Raw genomic sequence first — 14,788 nt, 5'->3', positions numbered from 1 at the left:
AACCAAGATATAGTAGAGAGCACAGCCTATGTCTGCAATAAGGCTGGATACAGCAAATCCGTATGTCTTTCCAATAAACAATCCTCAAAGCAGAGCTCACAGGAGAAGAAAAAGAAAGGGATTTTAAAAGGCACAGATTCAAAGACAATTCTTGTTTGGATATCTCAGCACAAAAACAATTTTGTAATCGAACTGACAACCAAGGAGAAGAAAAAACAAAAACAAACTAGACATGACATCTCTATATTTGGGTGGAATGTACCATGAAAAACAGAGATGAAAAATCTATTCTCAGAACTGAGTGATGTTGATGTGTCAATACAGGTTCACTGCTTGTAACTAATGTACCCCTCTGGTGAGGAATATTGACAGGGAGGGAGTGAACATGTGAGAGCAGAAGATCCAAAAACTACTCTAAAAAATTAATGTCTATTAAAAAAAATTTTTTTTAAACCTGCTGTGGAAGTGCCTGGTTGGCTCAGTCAGTTCAGCGTCCGATCTCACACTATGTGGGTTTGAGTCCTGCATCAACTCTGTGCTGACAGTGTGGGGCCTGCTTGGGATTCTCTGTCTCCTTTTCTCTCTCTGCCCCTGCCTGCTCTTTCTCTCAAAAATAAATAAACTTAACAACAACAAAAAAACCTGTTCTGAAAGAATCTCTCTGCTAACATTCTGAGTTGTAAGAGAGAACCTGATCAGCAAAAAGCCAATAAAATTAAGAACTCAAAGTTGAGATGAAAAGCAAGATTAGAGCTAATAAAGCACACTGAAACATAAAATAACATTATTACAGAATAAATGAATTATAAATAGTAAAGAAAAATACAACATAACTGAAAACCAAGGTACTGCTGAAGAGACAATCATAGGGATACAAGAGGAAAGAGAACAAGACTTAAGATAATTACGAAGATAAAAGATATGCAAGACAAAGGCAATCCAACGTAAGGAAACCTGGTTTCCCTAAAATAGAAAATCCTATTAATCAGAGGGGAGCCTGGATGGCTCAGTTAGTTAAGTGTCTGACTCATCATTTCAGCTCAGGTCACAATCTCAGGGTTCGAGAGTTTGAGTCCTGGTCAGGCTCTGTGCTGACAGCAAGGAGCCTGCTTCTCTTCCTGGCCTGCTCCCTCTTAAAAGAAATAAACTTTAAAAAAATTAAAAAAAAAAATTAGACATAATGGAAGATTATTTCTCCCCTAACTGAAAGAAAAACCAAATCTCTAGGACAAAAGGACACAAAGATTAAAAAAAAAAAAAATGCTGATATTAAACAATAGATTCCAAGACATAATTTGGTTAAGGTAATGATATGGAAGAATAAAGAAACAATTCTTTCAATAGCCTGTAAAAAAAAACGTCAGGGCAAAAAAATTAGGCTGAATTTAGATTTACCAATACACAATGCTGGAAAATAGTGGAGCAAAACTAAAAATGGAGAGAGGAAAAACTGTGACCTAACAATGAATTTCTCATTAAAGTAATGGCGATTGGCAGAGATTCTCAAATGTGAGAAATTTTTTAAAACTTACACACCTTTTGATAAAAACTATTTGATGATAAAATGCAGTCAATTAGGAAATGAAAAGGCAAAGCCCCAGTAAAAAGACCTAGTGGTTGGCATTGAACCATTAAAATATAGAACATTAAATAATCATACAGAATATGGCTACAGAAGGTAAATGTAGTTGTTTTTACACTTTTAAAATTTAAAACGCGTAACTGTGTAAATTGACCTGTTTTCTAAATGGAATCAGTATATATTAAGATAAGTTAATCAAGAAACAGGTGTAAATACATTAAAGAAATAAATGGAATGAACAAAAGAAATAACAAACCCAAGAAGGATGGGGTAAGGGGAGGATGTATAAGTGATCATTTTCTCAGCTTTTATAGGTGAGAGGTTGGCAGATATTATCTAAAACTGTTAAAAGAGATAGATGAATAAGAATAGTATATAAAATAGAAGGGCAACAATTAATAGTCAAAAAGAAAAAAATTCACACATAAAAAGGACAAGAAAAGGAAAAAATAAGAATTATGGTAAAGCACAGAAGAAAACAAAGGAAACACGAAATACACTCCTACCAGACAAATGCCAACGAAAAGAAAACTAGAGTTTCAATATTAATCAATGAACAAGGCTTATTAACTCTCGGCAGAAAGTGTTAAAACGGGGGGCCCTTTATAATGGGAAAGGGTTCATATTCACAATGACAAAACTATATTAAGTGTTTATGTCCAAAATTATTACTGCAACAAAACAGTAAAGCACAAACTATAGGAAACAGAAACACAATAGAAATAGCGGATTTTAATTCTTTCATCAATCCATGGATAAACAAAGTAGACAAAATATATGTAAGGAAACTATATAGAAAGATGATTGAACTAAGGAGTGAATGTTGTTTGCTGTAACTTTTTTAATTTTTTTTTTTAACGTTTATTTATTTTTTTGAGACAGAGAGAGACAGAGCATGAACAGGGGAGGGCCAGAGAGAGGGAGACACAGGATTGGAAACAGGCTCCAGGCTCTCAGCTGTCAGCACGGAGCCTGACGCCGGGCTCAAACCCACAGACTGTGAGATCATGACCTGAGCCAAAGTCGGCCGCTTAACAGACTGAGCCACCCAGGCGCCCCGCTGTAACTTTTTTAAAAATATTGATTTATTTTGAGAGGGAGGGATAGAGAGAGAGGAGAACAGGGGGAGAGGCAGAGAAAAGAGAATTCCAAGCAGGCTCCATGCTGTCAGCACAGAGCTGGGCGCAGGGCTCAATCTCATGAACTGTGAGATCATGACCTGAGCCGAAATCAAGAGTTGGCCCCTTAACTGGCTGAGCCACCCAGGCGCCCCAATATCTTACTGAGAACACCTCTTTAACGTGCCCATATAGATTATAAAAATGGTATATATCAGACTGCAAAGCAAAACTTTAAATTCCAAAAACTGTAAATAGAATACCTTTATCAGATTACAATGCTATAAAAACTAGAGCTTATTTACAGAAATAAAAGCAACCCTCCTTCAATCACAACGAATTCAAAAATTCCCTCAAAACTACTTTTTGCTTAAAGACAATGTGAAGACAAATTTCAGATTACATAGAAAATAAAAAGAAAATATTACATATATAGCCAAAATCTGTGTTAAAACCTCTACATAATTAAAGAGTGAATGAGAGTGGGGGGGATGGGTGAAATAGGTGATAGGGATTAAGGAGTGTACCTGTCTTGATGAGCACTGGGTGATGTACAGAATTGTTAAATCACTCCATTGTACACCTGAAACTAATATTACACTGTATGTTAACTATACTGGAATTAGAATTAAAGAGAGTGAATGAAACAAGTACCCATCTCAAAAAGTTTGTAAAAGAACAATAAAATAACCCCCCACCCCAAAAATATAAAGAGATGAAATTAGAAATAAATAGGAAAATGGTAGATCTGGCAAATAAACCCAAGGAGCTGATTCTTTGGGGACAGGAAAAAATAGTATGAAAAGTAAACCACTGCCTAAATAAGACATTTTTAAATGTCAAAATACTGACATTCTGGTGTGTTATAAACAATCAAAAAATTGGTGTACTTTTGTTATATGTACACGATTTCAAAGATCAGCCATCAGGTGAAATAGCCTCAAGGGCACCTGGGTGGAGAGGACTGAAGTTAAAAGGAAGCAGAAAGCAAAATGATGTATAGGGCATATATTTTTATACACTAAAAACCTGAGGGGCACCTGGGTGGCTCACTTGGTTGGGATTTCGACATCAACTTAGGCCATAATCTCGCAGTTCATAAGTTCGAGCCTTGCACTGGGCTCTGCACTGACAGCTCAGAGCCTAGAGCCTGCTTCGGATTCTGTGTTTCCCTTTCTCTTTGCCCCTCCCCTGCTCCCTCTCTGTCTCAAACTAAATAAGTAACCATTTTGGGGGCACCTAGGTAGCTCAGTCGGTTAAGCTTCCCACTTCTGCTCAGGTCATGATCTCAGGGTTTGTGAGTTCAAGCCCCCCACTGTGCTCTGTGCTGACAGCTCACAGCCTGGAGCCTGCTTCGGATTCTGTTTCCCTCTCTCTCTACCCCTCCCCTGCTCTCTCTTTCTCTCAACAATAATAAACATTAAAAAAATATGAAGTTAGGTAATGCTTAATACAATTTTATATTAAAATATATTAAGAATTTTGTGAATTCTGACCACATATAAATACTGAAACACTCATTCATTTTGCTCTTATATGCTAACTACGATTGTTGGCTAGTGTAATCAATCAAAAGGAGAATTACAAAGAAACAAAATAATAAAGATGCTGCAAGTACTTAAACCCTGAGACAGCAAAATTCTATCATGTAAAAATCTGAATATCTAGCTGAATTGGTCAATTTTTCTAGGAAAATGGAAGTTGCCAAAATGAAGCTCAGGAGAGAGAAAAATTAGACTAATTAATCAACAGAAAAAATTGAGAAAATGCTACCCCATTTCTTGAAAGACACTGGAGGTGGCTGCTGCTCTTTGAGCTTCACAATGTCACCCAAGGTCAAGAAGAAAGATGGCAGAAAGTTGGCCAAAAAAGACAAAGATTCAATGAACGAATCGGGCCCAAAAAGAAGTGGCCCAAAGGCAAAATTTGGGACAAGCTCAATAGATAACCTGGTTTTGTTTGACAAAGCAACATATGACACTCTGTAAGGAAGTCCCCAACCATAAGGTTATAACTCCAGCTGTTGTCTCAGACTGAAGATTTGAGTTTTCTTGGCCAGGGAAGCCCTTTAGGAGCTGATTAGTAAAGAACTTACTAACTGGTTTCAAAGCACAGAGCTCAAGTAATTTACACCAGAAACACCAAGGGTGGAGATGTCTCAGCTGCTGGTGAACATGCATGAAGAGATCTCACCAAATGCACATTTTGGAAAATAAAAATTTATTAAATTAAAAAGAGAGAGACATTGGAGAACAGTATCATCAAATGACAGTAGTAGTTTGATCCTATTAAAACTGTTTCAGAGTTCAGAGAAAGAATAAAAGGTTCCAGATTGTTTTTATACCATTAGTGCATTATTTATTCTAAATCTGAAAACAAGGATAAAAATAAAACTAGAAAAAAATTTTATCACCAAAAAAAATCCTAAACAGACCGTCAGCAAACAATTTAATAGTTCATTAATAGTCTCATATATATGAGAATCACCCCTGGAACGCAAAGCTAGCTCAATTGAGATAACTTATTTGTATTATATACAATACTGAACAGACTGAAAGGAAAAAAACTATACATTTAGGTCAATAAACCCTGAAAAATTATCTGGTAAAGTTCAATTTCCATTCCTCCTTCTTTTTATTTTTTACTTTTTGTTTTTAAGTAGGCTTCATGCCCAGTGGGGAGCCCAATGTGAGGCCTGAACTAACAACCCAGAACTGAGATCAAGAGTCAGACGCTTAACCTACTGAGCCACCCAGGTGCCCCTCTTTACTTTTTTTTTTTCATCTAAGTTCCATGCCCAATGTGGGGCTTGAACTTATAACCCCAAGATCAATAGGTGCATGCTCTACAATAAAAGGCTAAAATTAGTACATTTCACACCTAGAAGCACTTTTTTCCTTTTTCCCAGAAGCATTTTCAATGCATGTATGAACATAGCATGCATGTAAAGTATTATTATATTCCCTATTTATTCTACAAGTATCAATTAAATTAGAAAAGAGAAAGAAGGCAAAATATCATTTATAGTTACGTTTCTAAGATTAGAAAACCCAAGAATATCATATGAAAAAAAATATTACAAATAAAGGAATGCAGTCAAGCGGCAGGTTGCAAAATTAATACTGAAAGTTAATAGCTTTTATATACACAACAACCGGAAAATAAAATGTGAAGGGGGAAGGAAAAAAAAACCCTGAAAGATTAAATATGTAGGTACAAACAAACAACCCAAACCAAAATTTAACATGCATACAACCTATTCAAATCTGAGCAGGTATGTAAAATTAACTTCAGCAAGCAGGATATCACATACTCTTGGCCAAGAAGAGTCAGTATTATAAAAGTGATATTCCCCAAACTAATTTATTAATTCAGTGAAGTACTACTTAAAAAACATCATGAGAACTTTGGAGAAATTGAACAAAGCTGTAGTAAAGTTCATTTGGAAAAACAAGCATATAAGAAAAGCCAGAGAAATTCTTCTGTGCAAGACGATGTTTACAATGAGGGGCAGAAATAAAATGGGGGCAGAGAATAGCCTGGGTGCTCAGTCCCTTGAGTGTCTGATTTCAGCTCAGGTTATGATCTCATGGTTTGTGGGTTAGAGCCTATAGGGATCACCGCTGTCAGCACAGAGCCTGCTTTGGATCCTCTGCACCCCCCTTTCCTGCTCATGTTCTCTCTCATAAACAGGTAAACATTAAAAAAAAATTTTTTTAAACATACTCTGAAGCTTTCATTGTTAAGAGTTTAGTACTATAGAAGAAAACAAAACAGGGGCGCCTGGGTGGCTCAGTCAGTTAAGCGTCCGACTTCAGCTCAGGTCACGATCTCGCGGTCCGTGAGTTCGAGCCCCGCGTCGGACTCTGGGCTGATGGCTCAGAGCCTGGAGCCTGCTTCTGATTCTGTGTCTCCCTCTCTCTCTGCCCCTCCCCTGTTCATGCTCTGTCTCTGTCTCAAAAATAAATAAACGTTAAAAAAAAAAAATTAAAAAAAAAAGAAAACAAAACAGTCAGACTGAGTGATAAAAGACTGCCAAAATGGACCCACAAAAAAAGGAACTCTGGTTTAGGACAGGGTTTCTCAACCTCAGTACTACTGATAAAGAAAAATGTCTCCTGGAGGGCAAAACTGCCCCTGCATGAGAACCACTGGTTTATGAATAATGGTGGTATTTCAAACTGGGGGTTGGGATAACAGATTTCACTGTTAAATTGTTAAATCGTACTGGAATAATTGGCAATTGGTCTGAAAAAACATTTAGCTAAAACCACTTATGATTTTAAATGATTATTTATTTAAAATTATTTTTAATTGTGTTAAGTCATATATGTATATTTTGTCCTGGTAAAATTAAACATTACAGATCTCTATTATAATCATCCCTTTCTCTTACTCCTCAGAGATAAGTGCTTTAATTTTAAGTTGATATATAGCTTTCTCAAAGCTTTTGTTATGTATTAAATAAATATGTAATACACACTTGTGGAAAACATAATTTTTTAAAAGTTTATTTGAGAGAGCAAGCATGAGTGGGGGAGGGACAGAGAGAATCCCAAGCAGGTTCTACACCTGCCAATGGGAGCCCGATGGGGGCTCAAACCCATGAACCGTGAGAACAGACCTGAGCTGAAATCGAGCTGGATGCTCAACCGACTGAGCCACCAGGTGCCCCAAAATATAATTTGATTGTGGGGAGGACGGCGGGAGGCTTCAGAGGAAAGCATGTGTGAACTTTTTTTTAAGTTTATTTATTTCGAGGGGAGCCTGGGTGGCTCAGTCGGTTGAGCATCCGACTTCGGTTCAGGTCATGATCTTGCAGTTTGCTTAGGTTTCTGTGTTTCCCTCTCTTTGCCCCTGCCCTGCACATGCTCTAGCTCTCAAAAATAAACGTTAAAAAAAAAATTAAAGTTTATTTATTTTGATGGGGGGGGAGAGGCAGAGAGCGAGAAAGAAAGAGAATCTCAAGCAGGCTCCACCCTGTCAGCGTGTAGCCCGACCTTGGGCTTGATCTCGACCTTGGGCTTGACCTCGAGAACTGTGAGATCATGACCTAAGATAAAATCAAGAGTCTGACGCTTAACTGACTGAGTTACCTAGGTGCCCTATAATATATAACCTAAAATACAAGAGGATTTTATAAATAGAATAAACAAAACCCAGAAGTCATAAAAGATCAATGGATTAGAATTTACAAAAATTTTAAAACTCTGATACAGCAAAAATGATCATATAGTTAAAAAATAGATAAAAAACGGGAAAAAAATAATTTTTGTTACAGATAAGGGCTATTTTCTTATAAAAAACAGTTGATATAAATTATTTAGAAAATGTTGAGTAACAATGGAACTGCAAATTAAGAAAAAAATAATTACAAGTGCCAGCAATCACTCAACTCAAAGAAATGTAATAACCACATGCGAAGTAACCAGTTGAGCTGAAGCTGACCCTAAAAAACGTAAATAAAAAATGAGACACCATTTTGTATTTATTATATTGTTAAGAAATGTGATGATATCCCAGAGTTAGTGAGGGTGTGAAGGAAATGATCAATCCAACAGTTTTTGGATGTTTTCAATGATCCAACTTTCTGATAAATGATTAGCACATGTTCTTTGACCTTGGAATTCTAGCCCTAACAATTTATCACATGAACATAGTACTCAACAAAAGCTTGATAGCATTATAATGAAGATTTAATGGGAAAACACTGCAAACAACCAAAATGTCTATCAAATGCATGCAGGTTAAATAAAATTTGGCATATCCATACAAAGGGAATACCGTGTAGTCAATGCAGAGAATAAGGTAGATTTGACTGTGACCTTCTCAAAGAGTTTCAAGATGCATTTTGTTAAGAAAAATCCGAATAATGTAAATAGCATAAACACCCCTGTTTATTTAAAAAATTACATAAGTAAAGTAACCCAGGGGCACCTGGGTCAGTTAAACATCTGACTCTTGATCTTGGCTCAGGTCATGATTTCACGGTTCATGGGATCAGGCCCCACGTTGGGCTCTGCACTGTTGGTGCGGACCCTGCTTAGGATTCCCCCTCTCCCTCTCCCTTTCTGCCCCTCCCCCCACATGCGCATGCACTCTCTCTCTCTCTCTCTCTCTCTCTCAAAATAAATAAATAAACTTTAAAAAAATCTTAAAAAAAAAAAAAAAAGTTCGGGCGCCTGGGTGGCTCAGTTGATTGGGCATCCTACTTTGGCTCAGGTCATGATCTGGCAGTTTGTGAGCCCACATCGGGCTCTGTGCTGACAGCTTGGAGCCTGGAGCCTGTTTCAAATTCTGTTGTCTCCCTCTCTCTCTCTCTCTGCTTCTCCTCCACTCACACTCTGTCTCTCTCCCTCTCTCAAAAATAAATAAACATTAAAAAAATAAAAAAATTAAAAAAAAGAAGAAGTAAAGTAACCTGGCTATTTAATTCTCACTAACCAACTCTGGAATCAATAGGTCCAGTCATATTTTTGGATGAACCCCTCTCTATCTGAATTCTTGCTACTGAGGAACCAAAAAAGCTCCAACATCAAAGGGATACTAGTACTACATATATAAAAACAGGAATATATATGATGCATATGCATGCATTTTTTTTCCTGGAAGAACCCACAACAAAGTGTTAGACTTTCACTTTTTGGTGCCTTTCTGCATTATTTGAATTTCCTAACTCTACACATTTTTGAAAAGCCTAGATTTCTGAATTCTTAAAATTTTAAATTTTTGCACATTATTTTAAAACAACTGTCAACAATTGTCAACAGAACACGGCATAGGGAGATAAATACCTTATTTTTAAACTTTGTACCTTTATGTAAGTAAAAGCCAATTAATAATTGCTGTTATTTTAAAAAATAAACATTGTGAGAAGGGCAAAAGGGGGGGGGATACAAAAAGAAACATCAAGTCCAATTCTTCAAATAGTAAAATCTCAGAAAATTAGATATTCTATGACCCCTAGGATTTCTCACTAGAGAAGGAAAGAAATATTTAGCAAGTGAACATAAAGTTGATGACTAAATATAAAAGATTATAAAGACTGCAGAAATATTTCCTAAATGTTTATTTTTCACACCATGAAGTTACATAGTACTCACCCAGCTTGGAAAATCAGACCAAGTTGGAACTCGCTGACAGAGGTCCCGGAGAATACGTATGATAATCACACAGGACTGCAGACCATTAGCTCTAGCCTTAAGAGCAACACAAAAACCAGGTGAATTAATCTGAGAAATATTGAAAATATCCCTTGATGAAAAAAAGTTAAAATACCACTGTTCAATGGAAGCTCAGGTAAAAATAAAACAAAAATAATCACACTTAAAATTGGATTCAATGAGCTGCCATTTACAGCAGTATTTTATGCCAGGGTTAGTATTTAAGAGCTGGTATTTTAGGTCAAAGTAAACAGATTATACAAGAATAATATTTCTTGATCCCCTGTGAACCTTGACCTGTGTCATTTAAAACAGTAAACTTAAAAAAAATCTGCCTACATTAGAAATAAAAGAAAAAGTAAAGAGCTAAAAAGTTTGTCTAGGGACTGAAAGGTTAAGGAAATCTGTTTGGTTTCCCTTCTGTGCCTTTGCATGACTGCAAAGTCACTAAACCAAACAGTTTCTTCCTCACCTTTCACTCCCTACACTTATTAACTTAGAGAAAGAGGGGGAAAAATCTTAAAACTATACACAAAGCTTTAAACACATATTCCATTATTTAAAGCAAAAGTTAATCTGCAGCCTTATGGAATATAATATATTTACACAAACATGTGATGTTCCTAAACAAGTAAACTTTAAATATAGCTACTAAAAATTAAAATAAAAAAACCCAAACTACAAAACACCCCCAAAACCTAAGGTTATTGTCAAATTAATAGTAACTGCAATATGCAGATCTTCATACCCAGCTTTCTATGTTAACATATTTTCTGAGATTTAATTTAAAATAGTATTGCTTGGGCAATCTTTTGAAATGTTTAAGCACAGTTAAACATGTTGTACTGAACTACTCTCTCATAAGGCTACAAGAAAAAAGTAAAATGATGTTCCGAACCTGGAACCACTTAGCGTGGCGTAGAGCAGCCAGAGCGTCAAGGCATTTTTGCCTGTCCAAGACGTCCGGTGGGTCTTTCACCATACCCGAGGTTACATCTAAAATGGATTGAATTGGCAAAATGCAGTGAGGAATGGGTGTTTGACCAGGTGAGCAAGACACTTCCTTATAGTAGCATCAGCGTCACATGAGCCATTTGAGAGTTTACCGGCACATTAATGTACCCAGAGAATTATTTTCAACAAATTTACATAATCCAATGTGAAGATCAAAAGGAGAATTTAAACTCTTATAATAAATAATTTCTCCAAATATAAACCCTACCCACCAAAATAAAAAGGGAGGATTACTGGACACAGCGCACCAGCACAAAGACAAGACAAGAGGGAACACAAAAATCCACCTTAATAAATGAAGAGTGTATGATAAACTATGAAGTTTGTTCAGTATTCTAAATGGTCATGTCATTCTGGGGCTCATATAGCAAAGAACTAATAATAAAGATGGATTTATCAATATAGTAATAATCAGAGAAAAATGAAGAGTCAAAGATAAGCATTTCTAAGAGATCAATACTTTCTCTCCTGCAAGGAAAATTTTAGCTTCAAGGGAATATGAAATGCTCTTTTAAAAGGTTACCATAAAATATTCCAAAGAATAAATGTAGAGGAACAATGGGTAAAGTGGAAAAGGGCGATAGGAACCAGCATGATTAAACAGAATACGTACAGAAAGGAAGAGATGCAGTAAAGTAAGCAGAATGCTTTGATGATAAACAATATGTATGGTCTAAAATGATAATAACTGGTTTTAATTAGATTATTGTATTAAAACATAAATGAGCTATCTAAAAACTTGAGGAGAAAACTAGAGACAAGAAGGTAATTTTATATTCATAATAGCTGGAGGGCCAGCTATGTATCCATCTATACATATCTGTAAAGTGTGTATAAAAATAACAGCATATCTGCTAATCAAACTAGCCAAAATAGCAACTAAGTCAATCTAATTCATAGCTCTTGGGTAATTTTAATAGTATAAATATTTCCTAAATACAGTATAATCATATACCAGGAAAGTAGTCTCTTGAATTTAACAGTCTTCTGGCTAAGTGCATCAGATGTATGCAGTACTTAAGATATAATTTAGGGGCACGTGGGTGGCTCAGTTGGTTGAGCGTCTGACTTCGGCTCAGGTCATGATCTTGGGGTTCATGGGTTTGAGCCCCACGTCGGGCTCTGTGCCGACAACTCAAAGCCTGAAGCCTGCTTTAGATTCTGTGTCTCCCTTGTCACTGCCCCTCCCCCGCTCACACTCTCTCTCTCTCTCTCTCTCTCTCAAAAAATAAACAAAAAAAAAAATTTTTTTTAAGATATAATTTAATAAATCATTGAAGGTACCAAAGGAATATGAGGGTCAAAAGAAATATATGATAAAAGAAGTTAAAGTTGGTTTTAAGAGTACAGGGCCACTTTAGGTAAGTTATTTAATTGTATATTTTGTATGAGCATTCAGTTATCTTAAAAGACACTTGTCCTGGGTTGCCTGGGTGGCTAAGTCGGTTAAGCATCCAACTCTCGATTTCAGCTCAGGTCATGATCTCATGGCTTGATTTGTGTCGGGCTCTGCACTGACAACACGCAGTCTGTTTGGGATTCTCTCTGCCCTTCCCCCACTCTCTCCCTCATAAATAAACATAAAAAAAAAAGACACTTGCTCTTATTCTGAATAGGTTACACATAAAAAACCTTATTTTAGAAATGGTATCGAAGTCTCTCCACTGCATGGGCTTTCTGTTCTTAATTCTTGCTCTTCAAATAATCAGATGATACAGATTTTTTTAGAAGACATGTTAGAAGGGCGATTTACAGATAATCCAAGAACACTACGCCACACTACGCCACATTCTGAGAATTAACACTAAAAGAGGAATCTGAGTGCTAAAAAGAAACTGTCAAGACAAAATATTAGTGTTAAAAAAAAAAACAGTGAACAGGGTGGGGCGCCTGGGTGGCTCAGTTGGTTAAATGTCTTAGACTTTGGCTTAGATCATGATCTTGCAGTTAGTGAGTTCGAGCCCTGTGTCGGGCTCTGTGCTGACAGCTGAGAGTCTGTAGCCTGCTTTGGATTCTGTGTCTCCTCTCTCTGCCCCTCCCCTACGTGCACTCAGTCTCTCTCTCAAAAATAAGCAAACATTAAAAAATGTTTTAATATTTAAAAAAAACAGTAAATAATCCTAAAACCTGTAAGACCTACTACTAAAGTCAGAAACATACTGACCATTAGAAATGGGGCTATTCTGAGATAAGGAAAAGGGACACAGGAAAGCACAGCTAACTAAAGAAAAAGAAAGAAAAAAAGAAACAAGAAACCACTCCTCAAAGCAAGATTACAGAACTGCTGAAGGATCCTCTTTCCATGTCCCCTTATTTACATTATTTGTTAAAGCTAGAATGCAAATAGGTGACAATGTGCAATCTCTTTCTAAAAAGTTTCTGAATTTCTAAACGTTATTTTTACAATTTTACAATAATTTCCTCCAAAATGTAAGAAAATTTCTCTTTTAGCACACATTCATAACTTTGAAAATTTTAATGATAATTTCAAAGATGCCAAGACACCTATTGCAATTTAAAAACAAATTAAGAGCTGTAAGTAGGAAGTTTCTGTTAAATTTAGAGTGTGGATTTTTGCACCCATTTTATATTTCAAGTGGATTAACCCCTTAGGTATTGTGTACTAAAAACAAAACAAAACAAAAAATCATACTTGTTGCTTAATACCCAGTTAACAAAACTCAGTTAATTTAAAAAAAAAAAAAAAAAAGGCAAATTCTTACCCTACATAAATGTATTTCATAAATTTTAAGGGGTTAATCACCAGTTAGAAGACATGCTGTGTCCACACTACTTTATGATTAAAAGTTAATGGGAATGTATTAATTTAAATTAACATGGTTATATAAAATATATAATCCACCCACAACCATTTAAAAACTAGTGTGAACACTGCTCAATTCTAAATAGACAAAGACAAAACAAACAAAACAGCCACACAAAGGACAATAAATGCCAGACTCTGCATCCAAAAATCCCTCCTTAATCAAATGGCAGGTGTGACACTGAGCTTTTGAAAACCTTGGTCAAAAATCCTTCCGATGTCTTGGCAGCAACCCCTGACAGGAATCAATCCCCTCTGCTAGAAGGCTTTGGACCGGGCCTGATAAGCTACAGGTGGAAAAAAACACACACAATACTTGTCTTGCTGCAGAAAAGACTCTGTAGCAAGGGTTAGAGCATTTCGAACATTTCAAGCTTCAAGTCAATTAACTGTTAACTTAATGTTTAACTGCCAAACACAGTACCATAAAATAGATCTGTCATGCGTTTAACAGTTATTTGGGCAATTTAATAATTTCTTTTAAGTAATTTAAAGATAATTTTTGGTATTAACCAGGACTGTTAAAGAGGCTACCACACTGCGCAAGTCTTGAGATTTATAATTGCTCTTCCGGCAAAGCCTTCCTTACCCTCTGGACTAACTCCCCAAAGCAAGCTATAGGCTTTACGTGATTTTAAGACACAGAGCATTGGGAGCTGCAGTGAGAGAGAATACATACCGTTATTCTGCAGCAAGAAAGAAGCAATCTTCATAATGAAGCTAAAGACATAGTTTACTGCAGTTATCTGCAGCAAGGAACACTCTATCAATGTTTCTACAGTTTTTGCACATCCAACTTTTCAGCTCAGTGTCTTGAAGTAAAATCTTCCAATTTTGGACTGATCATTTCTCTCACCAAAGTATTTATGAAATCCAGAACAGTAATTCTAACTCAAGTCTGGGTCAGACAAAAATATAATTTTGTTTCCTTTAGAAGGGATAGGTTATCAACGACTACCACAAATGCGATATGAACTTTAGACTTTTGCAACATAATAAAATGACTTGATATTGCACAAATTTAACTACAGTTAAATATAATTAGATAAAATGTGCTCTGAAATAGTTAAATGGTTATATGAATATA

General features: G+C 36.1%; 1 protein-coding gene and 1 pseudogene across 3 annotated transcripts in view; one reads left to right on the top strand and one right to left on the bottom strand.

Moving 5' to 3' along the window:
* Positions 1–14,788, bottom strand: part of ZFR (zinc finger RNA binding protein) — an 83,621-nt gene that overhangs the window by 17,152 nt on the left and 51,681 nt on the right. For 2 of the 3 annotated variants that reach the window (XM_042996956.1, XM_042996964.1), the window contains 2 exons: positions 10,762–10,859; positions 9,804–9,899 (listed from right to left, as the gene is read on the bottom strand). In XM_042996956.1, coding sequence (XP_042852890.1) covers positions 9,804–9,899; positions 10,762–10,859 — 194 coding nt within the window. Of the gene's footprint in view, positions 1–9,803; positions 9,900–10,761; positions 10,860–14,788 lie in introns of those variants that run through there. The other variant, XM_042996970.1, reaches the window with a different exon arrangement.
* Positions 4,194–4,979, top strand: LOC102964989 (annotated as a pseudogene).

The sequence above is a fragment of the Panthera tigris genome, chromosome A1, assembly GCF_018350195.1.
Source record: "Panthera tigris isolate Pti1 chromosome A1, P.tigris_Pti1_mat1.1, whole genome shotgun sequence".
Classification (NCBI taxonomy): domain Eukaryota; kingdom Metazoa; phylum Chordata; class Mammalia; order Carnivora; family Felidae; genus Panthera; species Panthera tigris.
This window is presented reverse-complemented; position numbering and strand designations above follow the sequence as displayed.